Source organism: Epinephelus lanceolatus, chromosome 6 (genome assembly GCF_041903045.1).
Source record: "Epinephelus lanceolatus isolate andai-2023 chromosome 6, ASM4190304v1, whole genome shotgun sequence".
Classification (NCBI taxonomy): domain Eukaryota; kingdom Metazoa; phylum Chordata; class Actinopteri; order Perciformes; family Serranidae; genus Epinephelus; species Epinephelus lanceolatus.
In genome coordinates, this window is record NC_135739.1 from 13,242,834 (window position 1) to 13,257,539 (window position 14,706).

The following is a 14,706-nucleotide window of genomic DNA, read 5'->3' on the forward strand; positions in this document are numbered from 1 at the left end:
TAACTTAGAAATTTCGTTCGGACTTCCACTTCCAGGCCAAGGAGCGGAGAGGGTTGACCGTGAACTGATGTGTAGGTATAGTGGGCGAGACGAGTCATATGGCTAAAGGTCAGCTAGCTGCTAGCTATACCTTATCATTTTAAGGTAGTGTATTAGGTCATAACCATGCTGCTAGTCTGGTTTCTTGTCTACATCTTGAAGAAATCCGGTACACTCTGTCTAACTCCCTCATCAAGTTTTCTAAAATCTGGGGATCCTTTATTTATTATCTATCTTTGCATTGGCCTGCACACTGTGCTTCGATTTGTTAGGACACAAGGTCTCCGCTGGACCCTCCCGGACCACCCATGGTCTCTATCCCATGGATGCTATCAATCAGCCTCAACCTTCCTGTGGGCAACCTACTCATAGTACAACCTGGCATACCATAATTGTAATCTCTTTCTAATTGTACTACCCTTAATCTTATTATCATTACTACTACTACTCCCTCAGCCCTTAAAACTATATATAAGGTAGAATAAATAACAGACAACAATAATAAGGAATCCTTAAGCACTTTGAAAGATATAAAGTGCTTGCTGTATAACACATTTAAACATTTAAAGTGCTAGATGTGTGTCCTACAACACTGAATTATTCTAAGTACTTGCTGTTCAGTAATCAAACTGCCTGGGGATAAATACTGGTGTTGAGGCGGCTGGTCTGAGCTCTGATTCTCTCTAGGCATTTACCTGTGGGAAGTCCTCCAAAATACTTAGGGCCTTCCTTCTGCAGCAGGAGGTGTAAATGTCCTAAATCTTCCAACGGATTGATAGAGTATAGTGTTTAGATTGTTGCAACAATAGTATTTTGACCTGAGTGCAGTGTGCATGATTAGGACAGCTATAATCTTATGAAACAACTGGTCAGTAAAAGCAGATAGAGTCTAACTCTGCTGAAACATCTGCAGTGAGTGACCACAAACACTCCACTACAACAAAGGCAGTGGAACCTAAGTTGCTAATTGTATACATATGTTCCTCTAGCAACATCTATATTTTGTTAGCTGCCCAGTGATGTAATCCCAATCACTTGTACGTACTGATGTGGTATCACAGGATTTTGTTCTGGAACACAAGCAGAGCAGAAAAACACTGCGTGATACCTGCTGTGATTCAAACATGTGTATATACATTTGTCCATTCTAATGTTACAGCCGTTTTGCTGTTTGTCCGGAGACCTTATGGTGTGTGTGTGTGTGTGTGTGTGTTTGTGTGTGTGTGTGTGTGTCTGATGCACAGCTCTTGTGACACATGGCCTCAGACAGGCTGTGTCTAGAGGGAGAGAGAGTCTTCGATGGGTGGGACTGAAAACAAGTGACGCATGACTAAGAGGCCCAGGAAGTTCCAGCAGGCAGCTGTTATTGCTGAGTGTGTGGGTGTGTGTCTATGTGTGTGTTTATGTGTGTACGTGAGTGTGATCCGGGGGCCCAGAGGGACTGTGTGGGGCAATCCCGGCTGGAGTGTCTGGAAAAACTCTATGGAGTGACAAAAGCAGCAGTGTCCCTTGCGGCATATCTGTCTGCTGCCTTGGCTGCAACACTTTATTGCCTCTTGGAGGGCAACAGAAATGAAACCGTAAAAGTAGGCCGACAAAACAACAACAACAAACTGTATGCGGATGTATGTGTGTATGTGCACATACATGCATGTGCAGTCTGAAAGCTACTTAATTACAGCAGCAGGGAGAAAAACAATTAGTGACTTCCACCCCTTGCAGTGTTTTACAACATGGGGTTAGTGATTTAAAGGGACAGTTCACCCCAAAATCAAAAATACAGATTTTTCTGTAGTGCTATTTATCTCTCTAGATTTTTTTTTGGTGTGAGTTGCCAAGTGTTTGAGATATCAGCAATCTGATATCTGCCTTCTCTCAAATAAATTGCAACTATGCGGCACTTGGCTTGTAGTGCTCAAAGCATTACTCAAAATAATCCACAGACCTTGTTGTGAGCAGTCTCATGCAGGAACTATTTTCTCTCTACCAAATTACACCCACAAAACGCATCACTGCACAGGAGGTAGCATGCATGCTAATTCACCTCGCATCACTGAGCAAGCTAATGTAACAGCTCAGTCAAAGGGGACGCCATGAATGTTTACGTCTCACAATGTCACAAGCATGAGCCACTTGTCCATGAGTAGATGCACACTTCTTTCTGCACGATTATACACCCTTTTACTGTTGTCATTTTTGGTGGGCAGGGCTTAGCTGGAGGAAAAACAATTCTCCACAGACATTAGCCAGCGCTAGCTAGCAAGTTCTGTTGGCTTGTTTTAGACAATGGAGGAAGATGATACGAGTGGTGCATTCAGAAATACTCATTTCAAGTGCCAGAGCGCACTCTGGTACAAACTGGACCGTTCGTAAATTCGGAACACTGTCGGAATGTACTGTTCAGATATTCAGAGCACCACACTCTTTGGAGTGGCAGGGTGCTGTCTTGGTCTAACTTAACCGTTTGTTAATTTATATAGAAATAAACGCTCAGTTTCTTCGACCAACAGGGCTCTCATTTTAGTGTAAAGCTGAATTTACGCACGCACCATGTCAGGTCACCCACTCTCTGGGACCACTTGATAACATGACATAATAACTACTACACGAAACATTTTTCACCCTTACAACAGGAAATACTTTTTCCTTAACCTGATATGAAGTGTGTGCTGCACATGGGCGCATTTTTGATGATCGCCTCCATCCAGTCCTTTCGTCTTATCACATTTAACCACAGTTGTCTTTGTTTTTTTATGGGCAGTGATGGCTGGTATGTGATAAAATTCAAGTTTTGAGCCATGACTCCTTCTATTCTGGCTCCCAGTAACACAAAAAGACCACACTCTAAGACTCATATGTAGCCTACAGCCCTGTGGTGGAGAGTCATGTTTTGCCTCCAGCTAACAAACTGACATCATTGTGACGCTGACCCTAAAAGGGGCTATACGGTTAGTGTGGTTCGGTAGAAAGAAAATGTTTTCTACATGAAACTGCTCAAAACAAGGTCTGTGGATTATCTTGAGTAAGTGGCTCATGATTTCTGGAAAGACACAATGCTGCTGAATTTTTCAAATGCAATTTTTTGTCACTTTGAGCACCACAAGCTGAGTGCCATCTAGTTACATTACATACAATAGAAGGCAGACATCTCTGTAGCTGATATCTCCAACACTGTGCAACTTACATCAAAAAAATCTAGATTGATAAAATGTTCTACAGGTAAGAGAAAATATATGTATATTTGATTTCTGGGGGTGAGCAGTCCCTTTAATTCACATCGCAGCATGAAAAAATCAAATATATTTATACTTCCTTTAAAGCAGTGCATTTCACTTGTACAATAATACAACATTTTTCAAATCCAGATTAATAGTGAGCTAAAACTATATGATTTTGAGGGCTGCTCTGTCTGCTAGACTTGTTTTCTGCTGCTCACATGACCTGTCTCTGACCCAAAGTCACTCACTCCCCAGATTGCATTGCTACAATGAGCATTCAACTGGGATGGCGGTGACGCACTGAGCGCAGAAAGACAATAGCTTACCTCAGCCTGGCAGACATAGCAAACCTCAGTGCTATCAGACCCTCTCTAATCTCAGCCCATGGGACAGCCGTGTCTTTCCTGCTCCCACATGGCCAGATCAGACACAACGATGGCCTAGACAGGACATTAGGACCTAACTTGGTTACATTGTGAGCTTTGCTGTGAGGAAACATCCAGTCTGCATTATAACTAATCATATCTATGTTACGCATGCCAGGCTGGGAAATTAAATTATTGTGTCATGGAAATATTAAGTTGTTTCATTGTTAGAACATGTTACAGAAAATATTTTTTATGCATAATAATGAACACTGCAGGAGCTGGTTGCATGCAGGGCTACTCTCCTTAAGAGCATAAAACTGGACATTTGTAAATAAAAATCAGGCCAGATGGTCTGAGAGATGTGATTGGCTGATGGGCGGTCGGATGGGAACTCCTACTTTCTCTCAACATGTGTTGCCAAGCCCCACAGATACTCCAGACTTTTATGACATGTTCATAGCCGTCAATCTGCAGTTATGGTAATCACATTAAGAATACCTGTGCAAAAAATAAATACTGAGGAAATTTTAATTTACATCGCTGAAAATAAAAACAGACCTAAAAACAAAATAAAATCAATCATTTCTTTCTCCAGTTGTTGTGTAACTAAGTGATCTCTGAGGCCTTAGCTGCTATCTCAGGGCCGCCAGAGAGCTGCCAACAAGAACTTGGCTGTGCTCACATAAAACAAGAGAATGCATTTCCCATGTGAGGGGCTACTTATTTACTGTTTTATGTCTCAGGTTTGACACTTGATAAAATGGTTCCAACAACTACTGTCAGATAATCAAGGACAGCACACAAATCCAACTTTGACAAGATGCGTTGCTCAAAAACAGATGCTACTTTTAAACACTTAAAGTATGTCTGTTGGGCGCAGGAGGTGGTTGACAGGAATCCAATGGAAAAGTAAAATGTGTCAAAATAAATCCAGTGCTGTGCCAGATTGCAAAAACACATCTCTGTGGTTTATATGTGAACAGGGAGTGCAGGGGGGCCTGAACCTGCAGGGATAAGAGTTCAGAGACACAGTGTGCTGATACGTGATACAAATTTGATGGTGGAGGCTTTAGTGTTGGTATGTGAGTACAAATTAAGGACACCTTCACTCGGTGTTCCCAACATATAATAACCTGACTGAAAATGTCATAGATTCCAAAGGAAACTTACCAAGAGTATTGTATCCTCAGTGGCTGGCTACAATGTGAAATACAGTAACACTCTTCAACAACTGATACACAAAAGCACCACCATGTGGCAATATTATATAAGGCACACAGCTATTAGTCTTAATCAAATGCACATACACAAATATTCATTTTTTAACAGTAAAATAAGCAGCTTTTTAATTCCTTTTGTTTACACCTATTGTAAAGCAATTAATTAATTCACTACAATCCATTTTAAACGTTCATATTAATGTTTGTTTACTATTCTTATAATAGATAATGTATAACATGTCATGTAATACTCAATTTTTTTACTCTTAATGTTTATTTTATTTATTCATTTTACACATTTTGTTGTGATCTATGATGCAAAGCAGTTTTTTCAATCACATGGTTTGTCGTATTTTCGAGGAGGGTTAACATTGACCTTTCCGGTGCTCCGTAGTTCTTCCTCTTCTCTACCTGTTTAGTAGTTAAAGATGGCGGAAGCTCCTCCATGGCCCAGCCGGTTCTTCTGTCACAGATGCTCCGCAGAGATCAGTCCTCGGCTCCCCGTGAGTACCGTAGACAGAAAGTAAAGACAGAGACAGTTGGGCAAATGAAAAACACATTAGTGTTGGTGTTAATGTCGTAGAAATCGCATTAGCAGCCGGGCCAACAGATAGCACGCTAACACCGTTAGCTGGCTGACCGTATAGCTTGCTAGCGCTACCCAGCGTTAGCTAGCTTGTTCTCTTAGTAGTAGATCCTTCCAGATAAAAGCGCGAACTGCGTAGTTATTACACACAGATCACTACTACTTTGGCGTACGATATTTGCAGCAACGTTTGGCAGGATCGTCTGCTAATTAATGTAGGTTTTACGTGGTATCGTAGCCTAACGGTTAACGTTAGCTATATTCACTAGCCACAGCTGTTATCTGTAACGCTGATCGTCTCCAACTATCGACTTCAGGTATTTCGTTATTACTGAACGTAGTTGACACTAGCCTGATTTCTTAACGGTGTTTGTGAACGATCCAGCAGTAACAATGCCACTGCGTCCCTTTCTTGTGCAGCCATTCAGTAAAACACACAAGTGGCACGTCTGTCACAGGCTAGAATCATCTGTCACAGAGCTGTAAATGTGCGTTTCACAATGTCAAAGATCAGCCATAGGATTCTGTGGGTTGCCGGTAACACCCTGTGGTTGCATCAACACCTCATACACCTGTGCAGCTGCTGTTTTATTGTTTAAAATGGCCCATGTGTCTCATCCATAGCAAAAACAGCAGAGGGACAGCTGCAGGATCAGGGTGTTATAAAAAAAAAAAAAGAAACATAAGGACAACAACATCTGTATCCATACATAAGGTGTAAACATAAAGGCAACAAGGCTTATGTGTGTGTGTTGAATGTCAGGTTTCTGTGAGGTGTTCACAGAGTTCCCATTGTCATGGAATTACATAATGTATTTTCCCAGGCCTGGAAAAACCCATGGAATAAGTAAAATTCTTGACATTTCTCTTTAAATTCATGGGATTTCGTTCTGTGTAGTTAAATTAATTCCTTCCAGAATTTATTGTCTTAAACTGGTGACATAGTTTCTCTAACATAGATTGTTGCCTTATGTTTTGTTTATCATCACATATGTTTCTTAAGTTACTCCTCAATGTCCTGTTTCTCTCTTCATGTATGTGTGCTAGCTGGAATCATTCATTAATAGTGATTGAATAACACCAGGCAAGAAAAATACTTTTGTGACAGTGTGATTTAACACGTAGTCTCATGAATCACAAATTTTTCATACATATGCCCCACTAATCCTTTTAAATTGTACCACATATATGAGACATTTAACATTTTGAATAAATTAGCCAACGAGCCAACCGAACTGTCAGCTCACACCCCTCCATTCTGTGAGCTCTTCTCTTCCATTGTCCGCAGACTGCCTATAGTAATATAGTTAACATTTGGAGTAAAGTGTAATGCACAGTTTGGCTCATATTACACAGTGTGAATGGTCATGGAAAATTTTTATCGTGGGTCCTTGAAAAGCTATGGAAATGTTTTGGTGTTTTGTCTCTGAACATGTGTGGGAACCCTGTGCTCAGCAGTCTGATAACTTGAAGGAAGAAGCTGTAGTTTATTGTGGTGGTGTTGGGCTTTATGTTGTGGTATCCACAACCTTTTCCCAAACATCTACATCTGTAGTTGCTCTGGCAGGAAGGCAAAGAGACCCAGCTGGTCCTCTCAGCTGTCCTTGGTGTTCTTTGAGGGACCTACAGACTACAGCTCCGTTATCAAATAGTGCCACAGCAAGCTACTTTTAACAGTGTTCCCTTAGACGGGGGTGAGGATGGGGTGAGACGGCATCCTCTAGTGAGGCCTCTTAGTCAGATTGTTGGTGTTCCAGGAGAGGATCGTCTACAGTGTGTGCTGCAAGAAATCTTGTGTTTTATTCACTACAATGAATGGGGCAGTTGGTAGTTGCTTGCCTGATAATCTTTTGCCAGACCTTCAAACTCGTCACACTGCATGTCTTTGCTTTTAGAGGTTAGAGCTAGGTTAAGTCATATGAGGAGGATTGTCATCACCGCTCTTCTTTATCTCACCATCCAGCTGTGTTATCAGTAGAGTTGTGTTTGACATATCTCGTTTGCAGTTTACACTTGACACACACTGACGCACCGATAGGCTGCAGCTGTAGTTTTCATGCATGTAACTTTTTTTAGGTCACTGGTTTAGTGACGGATTTGAACGCCAGTAACTGTAATGGAAAGCTGAGCTTGTTGTGATGAGTCTAATGTGGTGGTTTTCTCTTCTTTTTGTTTACAGGAGTACACATGTCCAAGATGTGAGTCAGGGTTTATTGAGGAACTGCTGGAGGAAAGAAGGTGTGTATACTGTATACATTGTTTAATAAACACGGTTTTGCTAATCAAGGCAGCTTTTTTCTTTTACTATCTAAACAAGAAGTCTTTGCAAAGGAAATTCTTTTTTTGTTAAATCTGGGTCTTATCTTCATGTGTTTGGCCGTCATTCCTAACAGTTATGTTACTTATCAACATACACCAGAGTCAAATTCATTGTATGTGTACACATACTTGGCCAATTAAGCTGCTTCTGATTCCTAGAGGTGCAATAATTAGTTGATTAGTTGATCAGGAGAAAATGAATTGTAACTATTTTGATATTGATTAATCGTGTAAGTCATTTCTCAAGCAAAAATGGTAAACATTAGCTGATTCTAGCTTCTTAAATGCAAGAATATGCTGCTTTTTTCATTTATATAGTAAATAAAGGGTCTTTGAGTTTTGGACCATTGGTTGGACCAAAAAAAGTAATTTAAAGATGACACTTTGGGCTCTGGGAAATTGTGATGAGCATTTTCACAATTTTTGAAAAATGAAAATATTGGCAGATTCATTGATAGTAATTACATAATCATGAGTTGCAACTATAAGGGCTAGTAACACAAGCTTTGACCTTGTTCTTTCTGCCACATTTTCAAACAACATGACTCTGGCTCCATACAAGTCTTCTTAGGCCCTGATCACACAGAAAGCGTTTTACTGGCTGAAGGTGCCTTTTTAAGTCTTTTAAATGAGAATGAAGGTTTTTGCGTTGCGCTCTAGGCTCCTGGCGTTTTTGCCAGAGTGCTTTGAATACCTTCACTTTAAAAATGCCCCACGTCATCCCTTTTCTCATCATCTTTTTTCGCATTGTCTTCTGCGGTGGTCACGACAAGTTTACTGTTGATAAACAATGGAGGAGAAACTGGAGGTAGTGGTTGCAGGATACCCAGAGCCATATGGCTCGACAGTAGACAGCAGGTTGTCAAACTGTCGCTCAGTCACCTTAAAATATGCCTGTAGATGGCCATCATGGAAGCGAAGCTCCTGGATCAACTGGTGGTACTCCCCATGATCCACCATCTTTTTTAGGGTCTCGTGTACCCACACAGATCTCTGTTTACCTGCTGACAGCCTCTCACCCTCAACCAGAGCTACAGCAAGTACCCTCTGCCTCAACATTTTAGCAACTAACTACTGATTACTGTCAAATAACTAAAATAAATAGATAAATGGTAGATTAGGAGGTGAGAATAAGGAGGTGAGTCTGTGGTTGCCTGGCAACTATAAAAAGGCGCAGCAACCTTCTTCTTTTTCACTAGTGGCATTCAATTTAAAAAAAAAAAAGGCAGTGCACATTTTTCAACCTGCAAAATGCTTTCTGTGTGATGGAGGCCTTATGTTATTTATCACAGCAGAGTCACTGTTATTTATTTGGCGATGCCCTTTAAAAAAAGAAAAATTAGCTTTAGGCACTACTCGACAACAATGGCATGGATTGCTGTCTTTTTCTTGGTCTGGCTAATATTGTATTACTGTCCAATCTTTCAACTATTATGATATTTCAAGGTGTTACAGTTAAAATTGAGATCACATGTGAAATCAGAGGCTGTAGCAGCGCGGCTAAGGGGAAGAAATACGACACAGGAAACCTGATATCATAATTGAGAATGATGGAAAGTATGATGCATGGGGGGGAAAGAGTGAATTTCCTTTAATGTCACTGAGTCGAGACATAACTTTGTCAATTACTTGTCTCCTGTGTAGTGCTGACAATGGCTCCATGTCTACCATCTCCAGCGGGCCCCAGCACCAGCAACCATTTGAGGTTTCTAACCTGTTCTTTTCTCTTATCCGAATCCTCTAGCTCTCTGTTCCTGCTACACTGTTGCGTAATATTGTCAGAATTTCCTGAAGTATTTTCTGTCAGCATTTTTGCTGATGTAGTACTGCACATGATGGAAATCCTCTCAGGGTTTTCCACTTCTGTTTTTGCGACAGATCACAGTCTCGCTCTGTTTAGTATTATATTAAATGACTGAGCTGTCTGTAAAGTAACATTCTTAGCCTAATATGTTGTTCATGCAAGTGCTATGGGAAAACTTCTAACTGAGAAATACCGGGGCTGTGATGATGCAGTCACTGGGTGATTGTGAGTGTCAGCATGCATTTCCGTTTGGTTGTAATTTGAGCTAACAGCAACAGCACTCTCCATGCTTCAGTTGTATTGTACTGACAATAAATAGTTGAAGTTATGTAGAGAAAGCTTCACTGGTTTCCATCACAAAGACCACAGCACCCATGTTTTTTATTGTGTGCTTTCATCTGTTTTCCTCTCAGAATACGGACCAGCACTTGTTTACATTCCCGTCTGGCTACGGTCAGTTCACCCTGGGTGTCTTTGATGACCGCTTCGACTTCGGGGCCGGACTGGGAACAGAGGATAACAGGGATGCTGAAAACAGGCGAGAAAGGGAAACGGCATCACGGCAACGATATGGTGCCAGGCAACCAAGAAGTCGTCATGGTTCAAGACGACAAGCAGGGAGGCACGAGGGAGTTCCCACTTTAGAGGGGTGAGGAGTGCAGACTGTGACATGTGGGACTTGAGTCATAATCGAGCACAAATGGGACTTAAGTCATTCTCTTAATAGCAGCACACTTAGACATGAGTGTCATTTCTCTCTCAATATATCTGTATCACAGCTGTATCTTCTCTTTTGTAGAATCATTCAGCAGCTAGTGAATGGAATAATTGCACCCACTGCAATGCCAAATATTGGTGTTGGACCCTGGTGAGTGTCTGAAACAGAGCTGAAAATAAATTCTCAATGAAATGCACCTGGTGTCTTCTAACTAACAAATGTCTGATTGTTTTCTTAAAGGGGTGTTCTTCACTCAAATCCTATGGATTATGCCTGGGGTGCTAATGGACTAGATGCAATTATAACTCAGGTATTTTTCAGAAACCTTTCCATGTTTTCAAAGTGATTTGTGTCCATATTCAAAGAGAGCCGGTTTTGTTTTTATCTTCTGAATTAAACATTTAAGGAAATAGGCAGCACATGCAGTAATATGCATAAAAACATGCATCTTTTTTTCCCCTCTCGTCTTTAGTTATTAAACCAGTTTGAGAACACGGGACCTCCGCCAGCAGATAGGGATAAAATAAAAACTCTTCCCACTGTTCACATTACAGATGAGCACGTTGGTAAGTAAAACATAAAGTATGGTTATAAAATGTTTTATGTCTTGTTTTCTCCTTTTTCCTGATATTTTAAACTGTATTATTTGGACAGCGGTATACTTATCTTTACAAAAGATGGTTGAATGCTGTTAGTACGTTGCAGTGTAATTGTAAAGCAAGCACTGTTTTGCCACACAAGCTGGCTTCATGGGGCTTCAGTTTTGAACATGATGAGAATAATTCATTTGAAGCATCTTGCCATGGACTTGAGTTAATAATTCAAGTGAACTCAAAGGCATGATTCTGTAAAAAAAGAACCTGGTGGTGACACAGATAACTCAAGTAGTGCATGTATTTGATAGTCACCTACAAGATACCTTTCTCTGTGGAGCAGCTCAAGACTTTATACCCAAAGATAATGCAAATTTAAGTTTTAGTGTTATAGATTTTGATTTGGGGGAGAGTTGTTCATTTTCACTAGAATTATTTGTATTGTCTTAGACCATAGGAATGTTTGAGTTTTAAATATAGGGTGTACTTCACCTTTAACACAACCATCCCATCACATCAGGTTGTAGAGAACTGGTTGTGCAGCTGCCACTTTGTATAGCTGAAGGCAAGTCAGACCTGTACCACAGCATGTAACCCTTTCTTTTGGTTTAAAACAAAAAGGTATCTCATCTCATTGTACTCATGCGTGCTGTGGCTGTTGGCTATTTAAGCTACAGTTGGTGACTGCTATGAAAATAACTTTGGGTCATATTTGCTGAAAGTGTCACTATATTCTGAAAGAAATGTGTGAGACAGATAATCTGTGAAAAAGAATCATGTCCTTCCTCCTCTTCCGAGTGCCTCTGAGGCAGGGGCGTCAAACATATGGCTCGTGGGCCAGAACTGTCCAGTCAAAGGGTCCAGTGCGGCCCACTAGATGACTAGATTAAGAGGAGCTAGGTTACAGGAGCAAGTTAAACAGTGAATATCTGCTTCATGTAAAATGCTGCTTAAGAGGCTTTTCCACCCTGACCAGATTTTTGTTCTCTAAAAAACACTTAATACTTATAGATATTGAACATTGTGCAAAACATTGTCAATCAGCAGCTTTAGTACCAAAGAATCTGAATCAGACTTGTATCTTAAAACATTGTTGGTGGAACCCTGTTGCTAAAGAATAGAAATGCATGGATAAATGCATATGTAATGACTGAGAAGTAGACTGTGGGGAAACTGTGACATATTATTGAAATAGTGCTGATTCTTCTTAAAACTTCTCAGGTTGTTCATCTGTCTTATAAACAGATGAATGTTTATAGAATGTGCTTGTACTTCGGTTGCTTTTTATAGGTTATTATGCAATGGCTTTATTGATCCAGCCCACTCAATGTCAAGTTTGGCTGTATGTGGCCCATGAACTAAAATGAGTTTGACACCCCTGCTCTAAGGGCATTCACTAGAATCGACCGAGGCATCAAAAGCAACCAGTCAGAGGAATCTCTAACACAGCTGTCAATCATGTCAATCACTCTGTTGACTGCGGTCCATTCTCGGAACCCATCGGCTGTATTCGGCGTCTGACTTCCGGCAGACAGCGATACAGCCTCTGGGGGCAGACCCCCGATTTTTTTTGGCATTCCAGTTTGATTTGGGTGGAGGAGGCGAATCTCCGTTTCCAACTTCCGTTTATATATCATTACTTTTATTTATGTTGTTGTAGGCTACTGTCATTACCGTCTGTCCTGCATCTCTCTCTCTCTCTGTCTCTCTTTCTGTCTCATTGTGTCATACGGATTACTGGTAATTTATTATGTTGATCTGTTCTGTACGACATCTATTGCACGTCTGTCCGTCCTAGAAGAGGGATCCCTCCTCAGTTGCTCTTCCTGAGGTGTCTACATTTTTTTTTCCCCCCGTTAAAGGGTTTTTTTGGGGGGAGTTTTTCCTTATCCGCTGTGAGGGTCCAAAGGACAGAGGGATGTTGTATGCTGTAAAGCCCTGTGAGGCAAATTGTAATTTGTGATATTGGGCTTTATAAATAAAATTGATTGATTGATATAAGTAAATATGCTGAACCATTGTGATGGATTCAGAGTTTGCAGTAACGCCAATTATGTTCCGCCTCGTTAGTTCACCGCACGGACCGTTTAACCTGGCAACAACTGCAGACGTGATTGGTCAATATCACACGGACTACAAACAGCCTACAACCAGAAACCAGGGCTCTTCCGCTCTTCTTCCGGAGGCAAGATCTTTGGGGTTTGCCTACAGACTCTAAATTCACTGAATGTAGAGTCTGTATATAGAGACTAACTGCGGTCAGACTGTCAAACTAAACAGCCTTAATCAAAAAGTGATTAATCAAGATTCTTCAACTACTGTATTGCCTATTTCTTGCCTCAGATGTTTCAGAAACATATTTTAGTGTACTGTTTAGCTGTTAAATGAGAACGTTGGTCCGGCTGGTGGGCTGTGCTTGGATTTCCGCTTGACTGTTTCCAACGTGGGAGCTTGGTTGCACACTCTCATTTAACAGCTAAACAGTACACTTGAATATGTTTCTGAAAACAGTTGAGGTGAGAAACAGTATATAGTAAACATAATTTTTTTTTTTGGTATTTTTTGGGGCTTTTGCCTTTTAATCGATAGGACGGTATTAAGTGTGAAGGGGGGAGAAAGAGACGGGATGACATGCAGCACAGGAGTTGAATGGTGGCTGTGGTAAGAGCATGGCCTTTGTACTCGGACGCCAGCCCTACCCACTGAGCTACTGGGTTCCCCCGCATTTACAGAATCTTGATTCATATTTGATCAGCGCTGCCTAGTTTGACAGTTACATCGCAGTTCATGAGCAGTGCTGCGTTTGGGACTCCTCGATTCTGATTGGTTGTTTTCGTTTACATGCAGTAATGCCATTAGAAGCACAACCAGGCAGAGGAGTATTATGTTTTTTATAGGTTATCTGTCTCATTTAGTGCTGTGTGAATATAGTGACATTCTCAGCAAATCTGAAGAAAGTTATTTTTTATTAGAGTTACCAAGAGTAGATTATATTATCTAAATAACATCGATGGTTCATAATGTTATGTAACTATTTATAAACCTCTCATCCAGAACCACTTGATAGATCATATTTCATGTTTCTGACATTTTCAACTTGTTCTGTTTTGCAGCTTCAGGACTGGAATGTCCAGTGTGTAAAGAAGATTACAGTGTTGGAGAAAATGTGAGGCAGCTCCCGTGCAATCACATGTTCCACAACGATTGCATAGTCCCCTGGCTGGAGCAGGTATTAAATATCAGCTATCTAATGCTCCTCCCACTCAAATATTCACTGTGTGCTAACTGAAACTGTGTAATGGGGAAGCATCAGCAGTGACGCTAATTCTCATTTATACCACTCTTTCTCTGCAGCATGACACGTGTCCAGTGTGCAGGAAAAGCTTAAGTGGACAGAACACGGCGACGAACCCTCCAGAACTATCAGGGATGAACTTTACCTCCTCTTCCTCCTCTTCGTCCTCTTCATCCTCCTCTACCCCTCAGTCCTCAAGTTCGACCAGCAATGAGAACTCCACTGATAACTCATAGAGAACCATTTGTCCTTATCACCCCACGAGCTGTTTATAGCTCCTAGGCTGCTGTACTTCAGAGCGGTGACCTCCAGTCTCTCCCCGCTTCGGGGCAGAGACCCGAGTGCATCTCGCCAGGAGCACTCAAGCCAGATTCAGGGGAAAGTGATACGTGAGGTTCATGTATTTCTGCCCGTCCTGTTGCTCCAACCTTCGTCAGGCATCCGAACAAAGGAAAGGCGGAGGCCTGGAGTGCAGCTTCTGTCAGGGAGGACGTGGAGAAGCATGGAAACTTCAAGAGGCTCAATCTGCCTGAATCACCTCATACA

General features: G+C 41.3%; 1 protein-coding gene across 1 annotated transcript; it reads left to right on the top strand.

Moving 5' to 3' along the window:
- Positions 1 to 5,245: 5,245 nt before the first annotated feature.
- Positions 5,246 to 14,706, top strand: LOC117254477 (E3 ubiquitin-protein ligase RNF126-like). Its single transcript, XM_033622816.2, has 9 exons — positions 5,246 to 5,348; positions 7,611 to 7,669; positions 9,395 to 9,455; positions 9,968 to 10,203; positions 10,354 to 10,422; positions 10,513 to 10,582; positions 10,745 to 10,838; positions 13,979 to 14,094; positions 14,220 to 14,706. The coding sequence occupies exons 1-9, from the start codon at positions 5,274 to 5,276 to the stop codon at positions 14,394 to 14,396; spliced, it is 957 nt and encodes a 318-aa protein (XP_033478707.1). The 5' UTR covers positions 5,246 to 5,273; the 3' UTR covers positions 14,397 to 14,706.